Genomic DNA, 13,306 nt, shown 5'->3' on the forward strand with positions numbered 1-13,306 from the left:
AACTACTGTGTATTGTACCCAAGAAGCAGCAGATTATTAGTGTTTGTTTGTATGAAGTGGTTTACACACACAGGCAGTTTTCTTGTGGTTTCACACCTCTTGGAAAGAACAAATAATCATAGTGTATATGAGCACATACCTGTGCCTTCATCGAAATGAATGAACATGCTCTGTATTGCTCAGATCAGAAATCAAGCCCATGCATCAGAATTCTTACTGCGTGAGGAATATGAAATGTTGTGCTCATAGTTAAAATTGAAGAAATATCAAATAAAATATACTTACAAGTTCTATAATGACCACAAACCTTCCTTTGTTCAAAACAAGCAGAGGAAGCAGCGTAACTTCCTCATGTTCTGGCCTTGTGGGTCTGAGTCATTGGGTTTCAGACAGACCGATCACACCCATCACTGACAGGCATGGTATTCTGCCATGGCTATTCATAGAAGAGAATGGAGCTGAATGCCAAAGAAAAGACATTCCTGTCTGAACCCTCTGCTCCTTTAGACATGTTATCAAACAGAAATAATGATTATATTAATTGTACAAATTAAAAGGTGTGGGCTGAGCAGTGTGATTCTGGCGTTGCTGCAAAGCTCTTGATATCCCGCAGTAGGCATCCTGTGCATCAGGACGTCGTGAGTGAGAAACTTCAAGAGGAAATCCTCTTGAACTGTGTACATTACAGTGCTGTTGTAGCCTTCAACTGATGCTCTCATTTATGTGAGTTGTTACAGGACGTGTGTGGCTTGAGTGCTTCTTTAGCTCGTTCTCAGATTTGGTAATGATTTAGTACCTGTACCCCCCACTGCTGATACCAAATGTGCGACAGAATTGTACATGCTGAATGTATGGCGATGAACATCACTAGCGTTATCTGCAAACTCTCAGCACATTTAACATGCCCTGATAAGATTACAACAGCCTTACAGGAAACTTCTGTGGCAGTTTGTTCTCAGTGGAAAAAAAAAAAACATTGGTTGGGTAACAAAATTCACAAGACTACAAACCTGTTGAATCTGGTGGAATTGGACACCATTTGGTTTTATTAATTGGATATCTAAGTAAGATTGGGTAAAAGAAGAATCAACTGTTTTTTCTGCGTCAAATCACTTTTTTTTTTTTTTTGAGCGTCAGCCAGTTAACATGTCTTGAAGACGTTTCCTTGAATTCCTCTAGATGTTTACAGCCTAAGAATTATTATTTTTACTTTCATTTTTTATTAATATAGAAGTGAAATTATACTGTCAACACCTGCATGTGATGGGCTGTGCAGAGATTGTACCCTTTAACACAGAGGTGTGAATTCTGCACAGACAGGGTGTCAAAAAAGATGAATACTGTTAAATGGCTTCAGCACTTTAACCTCACTGTGACCGTATCATTTGAACTGTGATCAGATGTCATGCAAACCTTTAACACTTACTAACATCTCACTGTCATACAACTTTGAACCTGCTCTGACATGATACTGCACTGACCGTTTTTGCTGTTGTTCAGTGCAAACGGGTTCCACTTACAGGAGAGGATGTATTGTAAGGACTATGCTGTTGCCACTGTAACACTTACTGTTGCTGTGACGTGCCATAAGAACTTCTTTCAAAATCGATTAGGTTGTCGAAACCTCATTATCATCTAAAACCTCTTCTGAGATGAACAGTTCTCCCTTCTTGTTAGAGAAGAGTACGACAGCTGTTTAGGCTTGTATCTTTCATATAGATAAAGGAAGAGTAAAGAGGTTAAAGGTTTGAATTTGACAGCCATTTACTGTCCAGAAAAAATCTGTGTTGTAACTTCAAAACGTCACAGGATGGCAGCAATGTCTTGAATGCTCTGTTGGAATCAAACTGTCTTGCAAAGACATCCTAAACATTGCAGCAGAAGACAGTAAAACGTTGTCATTGTTACACAACCATAGCTCTGGCCAACTTCATGTTAAAAAAAAAAAAAAAAAGAAATCCAGATAACTTTAAAATAATAATAAAGCAACAGTTTGTTGCATATGGGTGTATATGAAACTTCCTGACATTGCCGGTGTCTAAAGTTTGTCTTAACAACTGAGATGTTTACCTTGTAATGCATATTGCTTACCATGGTTTATACAAAGCAGCAGGGCCACACAGAAAACCCAAACTGAAACGCCTGAGTGTTTCAGTTTGGTTAGTTTGGTTAGTTATTAATACAAGTTTGTCTACCTACTGTTCTTTATTAACTACTCTCCAATACAACTAAGATAAAACACAACATTAATTTGAACAACAATATTGTCTCTACCATATCACAACACTCATAATGGATAGACAGTGCTAACTGCAGGTTTATTGTGGCTAATAACCTTATCTCATACTTTTCCTCATGCCTCATTTGTCTAGTCCTGCAGCAGGAAGCTATTGGTTTATCCGTACAAAGTAGAAATGAGTAAACCTTTTTTTTTTTTTTTGCGATGCTGTAGTTTAGTTTCCTCTCCCCTTGACCTGCAGGTGTCATTGGGTCTTTCCAGAAGTCTGAACTTGAGAAACGTCCTAAAAAAACCAATTGCTTCATTGTACATTTTTAAGCTAGGATCTGATAACAGCTTATTTTAGAAATTGTCTGTTGCAATGGATAACAGAATTGAAACAGCCAGGCAGAAAAACACCACTACACTACACTATCACAAAATATAATTGTGGTTTCAAATGAACGATTTTTAAGTGTTTACTGTTGGAAAGTAAATGACAAGCAACAATCTGAGAAATATTATCATGCTATCATGCTTCTGTACATCTTGCGCAGCTGTTGAAGAAATAGCTGAAGAAAAGATTGTTGGCGCCGAGGCATTAAAAGTTTTGGCATTGACATGACTCATTGCGCCAAAAGTCTGTTGAATAAATATAATATGCAGCTGTGACAGCTGATGCAGGACGACAAATGTCACAGTCACCCCACATTCCCTCTCACAGGACACACTTTGTATCTGACATTTACAACTCTAACCCTTTCCTGAAGACAGAAATCGAGTTTGATGTCATGATTGAGGAGTTGGTATCACTTTATCTTCATCTGACAAGTTTGCTTTCTATCTTTTTTTTTTTTTTTTCATTTGACAAATTTTCAACTCATCATCAGAGGATTTCAAAGTAAATAGTTCTCAGAGGATGCAGCCCTGAGTCACCGCCAGCAACTCCAAATGTCCAAATGTGACAACTCTCCTCATTTAAATGGTGGGAGGGCCCTCTTTAGGGGTAATGACAGGTAACACGGTAAGGCAGAAGAGGTTTTTTCAATGGTATTCAGAATGATAACGTACAGACTCTATAATGAGGAAGTAGGGATGGTGCAGTCCCACAACAAGTTGTGAATAAACAACATAGTGGACTGCTTGCCAAAAGGGCACTGGCTGTACAGACCGTGAAGCTTCTTTGTTTCAGTGTTATTGGCATGAACAAACGTGTTGCATGAATTCTTGGTCTATGTACAGAAAACATTAATCCTTCATGGGTGCCTGGTGATTGAAGATTGATTTGATTGATACTACTTGATATCAGATTTACTTGCAACCTTGGCTCCCTTTTATGTAAACCTGGAGGCAGCATCACAGAAGCTACCTCCGCAATGTGGCATTTACACATCGTTAATATACTAAATGAATGCTATACTTAGATAGAGAACAGAGCTGAGCCTTCACAGCCAAATTTTTAAAGCTTTCTGTTTTGTATTCAAGTGTCCAAAATCATCATGTTTGTCCTCTATACCTAGAAATTGCAATTTCAATCTGCAGGATTTTTTTTTTGACTCCTTTTATGCCTCATGTCAGTCTCCTCTGGCTACATTCTTGTTCTCTGGAGAAGTCATCCTCATATCTCTCTCAAACAAATTGCTTACCTTTAGTCTCCAAGATACTTTGATTTGTGCAGTCCACCCAAGTGTTAACTCTTTAAGAAGGCAGTGAGGAGAGCCTCAGGTCGCATTTGACAGAATCTTTTATCTGGGGCACCTCACAGCCTAGTGACGGATCCACTGTATTTCTGTTCCATAAATACTTAGACTTAATCTTACTTTTTTCCACAGATGATGCTCAGATATTTATATAAGCAGGCTGCTTTCAGTAGTGAAACAAGCACTCAAACTGTTTGCTTAAGCAGAAGTACTGGTACATTTAGAAGTCCTTAATGAAGGATCCAAAACAGAAAGCAAAGTGTTGTACTGGTTTCAGCCCTCTGATACTGAAACAGCATAATAATATCACATCACATCAGTAAGGGCTCAAAATGGTTTAGTGTTGCTTCTGATGTAATTTGTGCTCATACTTTCAATGGCAGATCAGAGAGCAGGTCTTCCAAAAAAGCCAGGAAATGATGAAGGTTATATTTAAACACGGGACTTTGCAATTCAAACAGACAACGTGCACCTGTTTGAATGTGTCTCACACACACACACACACACACATAAAAACAAAGCAGCTCCCCACCACAAGTTGTGGAACTTGGAGGAATGAGGCCTGTGAGGGGGAGCAGGAAAGGTGGGAGAGGAAGTGGTGTTTGTCTTGATCTGCACTCCCACACAGAAAACAGATGTGGGTATGAAAGAGAGAAAGAGAAGAGTGGCATCTTTTTCTTCTTTTCTTTTTCTAAAATATCCACTACTATGTGTTTCACATTACTAGAGCAGATTGCAGATTTCTACTGGAGTCATTCAAATGTCTAATTAAGTAATCCTAAAAAAATATTTCCAATATTGACATTTGTGGCAACAAGAATTGATCCGTATATATTTTTCTACTCAGAGGAAGTGAATGTTGTTCTTGTAGTGCACAAAAACAAATATTTATCCTTTGCCCTCCATGCATACACAATCAAACAAACCGCCTTCTGGTACAAAAATATTGATAAGCAAAGGTGTATGACAACAAGAGAAGTATTAAGAATAAAAAAAAAAGCAAACAATTTAAATCATCATATAAAACAAATAAATTTGAAGCACTAGATTTTATACAGAGCTTTCAAACAAGCATCAAACTCACAAGAAGGATAGACTTTTTGAAGAGACTAGACAGAAGCAAATCTGAATTTCTATACATGTACTTGCAGATTTGTTACAATATCTCAAATCCGAGTCCTTTTAGTCATTTCTTACGAAAGCATGAAAACAAGAAACAAAAATAGGCTTGTTTTTCAATCACCAGATTAGGTCTCCTCTTTGACCGTGGGTGTTGGCATATCTCATGGTAACCTCAAGTGTGGTTTCTCAGCTGTTGCTGCTGCTGTTGTCAGCAGTCATTTTAGAAGATGCACCAGAAGTATACAGATAGTCCCTAAAAAGGCTCATCACGCGCTTCTTGTAAGTTTCAATGGCAAAGAAGTAGATGATAGGGTCCAAGCAGCAGTTGAAGTTCATTAGTGAAACTGTAACCTGCGAGGACAGGATGGAGTGTGAAAAGGGTAACTGATGCAGAATGTTTGAAATTCAGTCAGAAATTACAGCTCGTACCTGTAAAGATATCTTAAAGACCCTCAGTTCCTCGCAGGCCGGCTGGTGGTGAATCTTTCTGGACATAAACTGCATAATGTTGAGGTGGTAAGGGCTGAAGCATACGATGAAGGTAAGGAGGATGAGGAGGATGATGGTGTTGGCCCTGTGGTTCCTCTTCGATCGGCTGGTCACCGAGTTCCGCTGGGCCGTGACTCGCAGCTTCAAGTTGATCTTGGCGTAGCAGCCCATGATGATGACGAGCGGGCAGCAGAAGGAGATGGCACAGGCCAAGAGCAGGAGATAAGGGGTGAAGTGAGAGCTCTCGAAGTTGAAGTATTCCATGCAGGTTTGTCTGTCCTGGTGTTCGTGCAGCATGCTGCGGAACAGCAGGGGGGCTGTCTGCAGACACACCAGAGCCCAGACCAGGAGGCACACACGGCGAACCACCCTCACACTCCGTAAACACTGCAGCTGGTGTGGATGCACCATGGCCAGATATCTGTCCAAGCTGATGCAAGTCATGAACCCAATACCTGGTGGAAACATATATATATAAGTACTTCATATACTAATTTTGTCCATCGTTTTAAGTTTTGATTTTGAATGAACTCTTAGTTGATACTGTTATGTATGTATGCATGCAGAAGTCTTTCACACATGGAAAAATAAAAATGGCAAGTCCTGCTGTAGAGATGTGGTTTTGTACAGTACAGGCCAAACGTTTGGACACACTTTCCTATTCATTTGAATGAGAAGGTGTGTCCAAACCTTTGGCCTGTACTGTATGTGGTGAGATGCAGATTAACACAGAGAGCATACAGGAAACAGAAACACAGAAGTTACCTGCATACGTATTAGCAAAGAAAAGGAGCGTAGTCACTCTGCAGAGAAGGTCACCAAAGGGCCAGTCAAAGTGACGTATGTAGTAAATAATTCTGCCAGGCAGCGCCAGTGTGAAGAGGGAATCAGAGAGCGCAAGGTTGACCAAATAGATGGAGGTGGAGTTGAATTTCTGCTTCCTCTGGCAGATCACATAGAGAACCAAGCTGTTGCCGCACACGCTGATTATGAAAACCACAGAGTAGAAAATGGGGAAAAGGACCACTGCAGCTCTTTGGTAGACAAACACGTCACAGCTGCTCTGGTTTGCAGAGTTTTCAGTGGAGTCCATGGTGATGTTATCAACATCCATCCCACCTGTCCTTCTGAGGAAAACAGTCACGCTGTAAATCATATATCATGAGCAGGAAAAAAAGGAAGGGAACAAGAGGCCACTGAGTGATGAATAAGGATCATCCCAGTGTGGGGAGTACTTACTCTAAGAGAGGATAGCCAAGGCAATTCACTGTTAATGACACTGAGTCTTCTGATTGCAGTTGTAAACTGAGCTGTGATACTTGAAATCCCTCTGAAAGAGTTGTGTGAAGTGCTCAAATCCCACCTCTTCTTTTTGACATCATATCTGGCAAACTTTGTAGAGCAGCTTTGAAATATGAGCCTTATGGGCCCACCAGTGGTTTAGTGCTAACTAAACAGATGAAGAAAAATATGGCGTAAATTACTTCTTTGTCATTTTCTGCACTAACTATTGTTCCACCTTTTTCACCTTATTAACATTTTCATCTAATATCTTTCTATCTCGTCCCCATCCAAAGCTTGGCAGTCATTCCTAAAGGACATTATGGAAAATATCCTGTACAATAAACCTGCACAGTCTGAGACAAGCATTTTCAAAAGATATTCACATGGATGCTTGACACATGAGATGGGGATGCTAGTAACTTCTTCATAATTAGTACAAGTGGCTCACAGCCCTGACTACAACTTGTTGATGTTCAGGCCTTTTGTTTCCACGGCATGGTTAAAGGTACAAGGGTGTGTGTGTGAGAGAGAGTGAGCATCTTTTCTGCGTAGATGAGGAATCCATCAGTGTGGTTGCTCTGCTTCATATTCATGTGTATGATGATAAACTGGTGAAGTGACATCCAACTACAGGGTTTGAATACATGTGTTGGTAGTAGCCTTTGGGCTGACGTTTTCATAATGTGATATCCATCTCGCTCCAAGTTTAATAACACAGCACAGGTATTTGTGCCCCTGCTTGCAGTTGGTGCACAATCCTTTTGAGAAAGGTTAGATGAAGTGATAGACTGTTCCTGCCTCTGAGGTTTCTCAAGTTTGTACTTTGTGTAGCTGAGGTGAATGCAGGCAGGCCTGAGGTGGAGCTGATGGAAGATATAGGAGGAAGCTGAAGTATATCTGGTGCCTATAACAAAAGAGAAGACTGTCAGAATTCTGTGATGTGTGGATGAATCAACAGCAGTTTGAAGAATGTCACATCTGTACACTTCTCAACCACTGACAAAGATTAAAAACGTGTGCGATCTCAACTGAAAAGTTACATGGATAGATTCTGAGAATAGTCAAGTTGGTGAGACTGTGGCAACATATGTCTGCTTCAGACAAAGGAAAGTGCAACAGCCTCACTACAGCAAAACAAAACAAACTATTTGCATATTGCAAAATTCTTTTTGCATTTGCAGCCTGCAAACTCCCCTGACTGTTTCCATGAACCGATAAAAACTAGATACTGACCACCAGGCACAAGGACAGAAGAATATGACAAATGTGGTCTTAAATATCACTTAAAAAGGGAACTAATGTATATGTGACAGGTTCAGTTAGAAAAACAAGCCAACACTGATGAGGACTCAGATGTTGAAAACTTGAACAGCTCCAGAAATCTCAGAGCAATAGCCATAGCACCGTAATCGTTCTGGTGCTACGCCAACCACACCAACCACAAATCACATCAAGACCATTTGACATGTTTAGGTCAAAGTAAAATGCAGAGACCAATCACAATCACGACCACTATGATTTTAATAAGAATCACTGAATTTATGAGCAGTCACTCGCATCAAGCAGGCCAAGTAGCGTAAGATTAGCAGTACAGTTTGGTTGCCAGGCTAACAGTAGAGGGACAGTAGAAGTGCCGTGGTTACTGTACCTCCTTCCCCGCCAAAGCCTTCCAGATCGGTGTAATTCAAATGGATGGCTGCTGGATAGGCAAAAGGTCACTAATTGTCACCAGTCAAATGCTGTTATAATACAGCTCGCCTAGGTCACAATAAGGGCTTCATGTAGTCAATGTCACCTGCAGGTTCGGAGCCTGCTGCACTTCAGGCTTACACTTCATGCTCCATTAATTTTGCGCAGAGTTAAACATCTTGTACCGTCTGAACGGCGTGCTGGAAAAGGAAAAGACAGTCGTTTGTTGAGCGCTCACCGGGGTGCCCCGGGGGTCTCTCAGTGTTAAATACTGCAGGAGCACGGGATGATATGCAAAGAAGGAGATGATCACGTCTGCACTTTTCCCTAAGTCGCCTACATCTGCTTGAGTAATGTCCACACATGTCTGCATGTCAAGATTTATGTAAGAGCTGCGCTACTGACTCTCAGCTTTTTATTGACCTCGAAAATCAAACGCGTTGTATCCGAGTTATGTTGGATTGACTTAATTTGTGAAAACGACTGTTAAAGGATTTTTTTCATTCATCCTTTAAAGATTTCTAATTCACATATCGCAGCAGCACCATGAAAAGTTAGAATGGCGCACGTGGTGGTGTGTAGTAGTGTGTTTGTAGTTTTCTGGGTTGATGGGTGTGTGACATGAAAGGTTTTAGGAAATTGAAAGTGATGACCCAGCATGGAACATGCATGGAAGTCACTTCTCAGAGATGTGACCTTTTTCTGGTTGTTAAGTCAGGGGTGGGCTAAAAAAAAAAGAAAAAAAAAAGAGAGAGAGAAAGAGGGTAGGGGAACGTGAAAAGTGTGTATGGGGGAGGGGGGTGAACAAACTGATTTGATGAGAATTATACAATCATCGGTGGTGGAACTGCAGCCCATAAAAGAACACCCCAGAAGGCATATCGTTTTAAAGGCACCCTCGTGGTGGAGGGGGACCAGTGGCGTGTTGGTGAGGCAAACTTGGAACGACTTCTGGTGTCTGCATGTGTAGAATAGCCAGCGTGGTTCCACAAACGGTGCCTAACCAAATTTAGGATGTTTTTGGCTGCCAAAATGAATTTTGTATGAAATTTCCCCCACACAGTTTAAATTTAAGTCTGTGTTTTCAAGCCAAGTTCACTTTGCTGCTGTCGGCCTGTTCAGCAGCTCCATAAGAACGTTGATGGTGGATGAAAAAAAGGCTTCAGCTGCACAGATAAATGCCAAACATTTAAATAACAGCGCAAAACTGAACAAAAGCACACATACAAAATAGCAGCAGAACTTCATAAATTAAAAAATGCCATTCAGCCTGGTGTTACTAGTGTTGCTGTTATAAAATATGAGACCACTAGAGGGTGTGCAATCATTACAAATCACCTCCCAGAAAATAATCCAGCTCTGACAAAAACAACAAACAAAATTCATTTTGAGCAAAATGTTTGAGGCTTAAATAATTTTTTCACGAACATTTTACTTCTTTTTCATGCAGAAATTATTTATCATTTATATTTTTCACTATACTATTTTTACAAAGTCAGTCTAGTAGTGTTAAAATTGCGTGCTTGCATGCAAGTGTGCATCTGTGTGCATCTGTGTGTGTGTGTATAAGTACACTGCTGGACATACCGCAGGGGACTCTTACATTGTCAGGGGGCCTCATGTGGCTCATGTCTGTTCTCATCATCACCATCTCCCACCATGCATCAGCCTGCCCTGCTCAGGGTCTGTCCCTTGCTCTACCATGCTCGCGTGAAGACTCTCCGTTCACACTGTCGTTCATGCTTGTCACCTTAACTAGTGATGAGCTCTTTGTTGTTTTTCACCTAACAGCTTTAAGTCTGTTGCAAGGGCACAGCTCCACCCAGCACGCCTCATTTGATCTATGTGAAAGTATAAAAAGCGAAGAAGTGCAGCTGCACTGAGTACAGCTGGGTGAGTGTGAAGAACCAACATCATATGCGGTCACAGGTATCTGTGGACGCCACCGTCTGCACTCCTGCTCCTTTCATTGTGAGTCGTAATTTGTTATGTCTTGTGCGAGCTGGTTGTGAAAAGCACACACCAGCTCACTGGGCCTGGCGTCCCTCTGAACTGTCTGTGACTTCACACCCATCATCCTGTTGTGAATTCCATCCCTCCTCTGCAAAGTCTCATGGTACATGAACTCATCGGTGTAATGGGCTCATTCTGCTCGTACACACCTCACCTGAGCGCCCGCCGATGTGAGCTCTGATTGGGCTGCACACACTTTGGGATTTAGCATTTTCTTGATTGCCAAAATTTGAAAAACTGATTGAGTTCAGTGACTTTCGGTGTTCTGATCATCAGTGCCAGAGGCATAATTTTTAATAGGCTTGCTCCTGGTTTTTGGGCATTTTTATCAAAAACTTTTTTGACAGAAAAAGCTTTATTGCTGCTTCTACAATGCAGCATTTAAAGTTAAACTACTGGAAAACCAAAACATGGCATTTTATTATCATATTTTATGATGAAGTGCCTCAGTGTGTAGTAGTGTCCTTTGAAGTACACTGGAGCTGAAGTGTCAAAATTATTTCTTTGTATTTTTTTACACTCTGTTTAAAGAAGCTGTTGCTTTGAGAAGAGAAAAAAAAAGTTTGGTTTTGCTTTCCGAGAAATTATGTGTGGGTGAACGGAAACTGGTCAAAACAGGAAAAGATAAATTAATAAATTATATCAGCTCAGCATTACATGAATAAGATCGGGTTAAACATTTCTTATCAGCCAACGTTCTCAGCACTAATCATGATCTGAGTGTTCAGACAGAACATTTAACTACTAGCACTGTTTTATGTGAGGTGAAGCAAAACGCGTTTGCTTGATTTAATTAAAATCCACAGAGTTGAAGCTGCTGGGCATTTTTCTGTGTAAACTAGAAATGCACAAATTTCAAAACAAAACATTTCTAACCCTACATTTACAATGTTTACTGACAAAAGTGAGCTCGAGTGCATATTCATTGCTGCTTTTTCAATTGTTGGATATTGAATAATGAATACAAGAGAAGAGTTTGCATAACACAAACAAAGCCTGGTGGACGCGGTAGAGAAGTGACTGATCAGCTCCCTCGTTTCTAAATCGTTTTGTCTTTAAAAAATAAAGTGATAAATTATTGATCCTCCTGTCAACTTAACTCCTTCCCCTCCATGGGTGAACCAGAGGTCAGAGGTCATTACAACACCCCTGGGGCTGTTAGTGATTTAGTGACTTGTTCAGGAACTCAGTGTGAATAGTTCTCTCACAAAGGTGTCCTTTTGTTGTTGAGATGTTGTGTGTATACTTTCTTTGCCTATGTTTTCCACACTGATTTTCACAATTCTGAAGAACAAAAAATAGTTGCTACATCTGATCTATTTTAATTAGTAAAACTATTTCCATTCATTTTTCCTATCTGTAATCTTTCTGTTAATGGTAATTGGTTGATTGTACTTACAGTATGTAAACCTGGTTTCTATTGTTTCCTTTCTGCTGCCAGATTTAAATAGATTTTCATACTATGTGTATCTTTAAAAAGAAAATTAAAAAAAGATATGGTGAGTTTTTCACTTTGATTTCAATTATATTGAAGCTTCAGTGTGTAAAGATCAAAACGTGTGAACATAAGGTCAAACAAAAGATGTTCCAACAGCGACTGCTGTGTTTGGTCACTGTTCCTCTTCACTGATGTTACCCCAATATGTACATACTACACTTAAACAAAGCCTGCATTCATCTGTGGCCAGTGGCTCAGGCAGCGTTTGAAGATGTGGCCTTGTTCCACGGTTCGTGTCGTGGCAGGTTTTCAGGTCATCTGAGACGATGTGCATATTTTGAGTGTCATCTCTGCTGTTGCATTATTGTTTTATTCACGGGGCATGGACTAATTATTTCAACAGCTCTCTTTATTGGGAAGTAGACTGACAGTTGCCGTCATTGGAGTGATCAGTCTGTTTCTTGGACTCGGCTGAGGCTATTTGATGTATATTAACAATAATTGGTGCCACCGCCACAATGATGTTTAGTAAACCTTTGTGCTATTTTCCACAAGGGTGCCCATGAGGAATTTATGTGTAGCTGCTCTGTCTACAGAAACACCCTCAGAGTCGGGACAGATGGGAGGGCCGCTGTCCTCTGTAGATCAGACACAACACGACTTAATCATCATTATCACCTTAAAGGACATACAGTCTTTCTCAATGTCCTCTTGTCTCTTCTGATCAGCAGAAAGGCTAATATCCGCCACATTCACTCCAGTGTTATTACTGTAACAGTTCATCTATTGAATTACATAGAGTGAGTCTAAGACAAAATGGCATTTGTTTTGATAAACCAATGGAAAGGCTGTCATTTGAGTTTAAATTTATGCATCATGCAACTGTATCTAGAGTGATATTCATCAACAAATTAGGTTTAATGACCATGTAGGTCGAAAAAAAGAAAAAGATAGTTGATTAAGAAAAAACCATGTATAAGAAATAATGCAAATGCAAACCAACGAGTGCCTTTGACAACAAAGTGTTTTCCATAGAATGCTAATGGTAGTTTGATGAGAAGTGTGCTGAACAGGACAAACACCTTGGTGCTGTCATCAAGTTAAAATGTGACATGAATTGTAGTCATTCAAACTTTTTTGGTGCTCGTCACCTTAACGTTATTCCAGGTGGCCGACACAACATGTATGTGTGTTTGTTGTTAGGTTTTTTTCTGGGGTTTTATGAAGTTGGTTTGTGAGGTTCCTTGTGATCTGGCAACCAGGCCTGATGCAGTGAGGTGGCAGTGTCTCCAGTTCCAGCATCTAGCAGTGACTCCAGCAGGTTTTGAGTCTGCCAGATTCTACAAGTGAATG

General features: G+C 40.4%; 1 protein-coding gene across 1 annotated transcript; it reads right to left on the bottom strand.

The window, feature by feature from the left end:
* Positions 1 to 5,226: 5,226 nt before the first annotated feature.
* Positions 5,227 to 6,643, bottom strand: LOC115061820 (G-protein coupled receptor 183). Its single transcript, XM_029530340.1, has 3 exons — positions 6,295 to 6,643; positions 5,470 to 5,984; positions 5,227 to 5,391 (listed from the first exon to the last, which is right to left on the bottom strand). Exons 1-3 carry the CDS (start codon positions 6,641 to 6,643, stop codon positions 5,227 to 5,229), a joined length of 1,029 nt encoding a protein of 342 aa, XP_029386200.1.
* Positions 6,644 to 13,306: the final 6,663 nt, after the last annotated feature.

Source organism: Echeneis naucrates, chromosome 21 (assembly GCF_900963305.1).
Source record: "Echeneis naucrates chromosome 21, fEcheNa1.1, whole genome shotgun sequence".
Lineage (NCBI taxonomy): Eukaryota > Metazoa > Chordata > Actinopteri > Carangiformes > Echeneidae > Echeneis > Echeneis naucrates.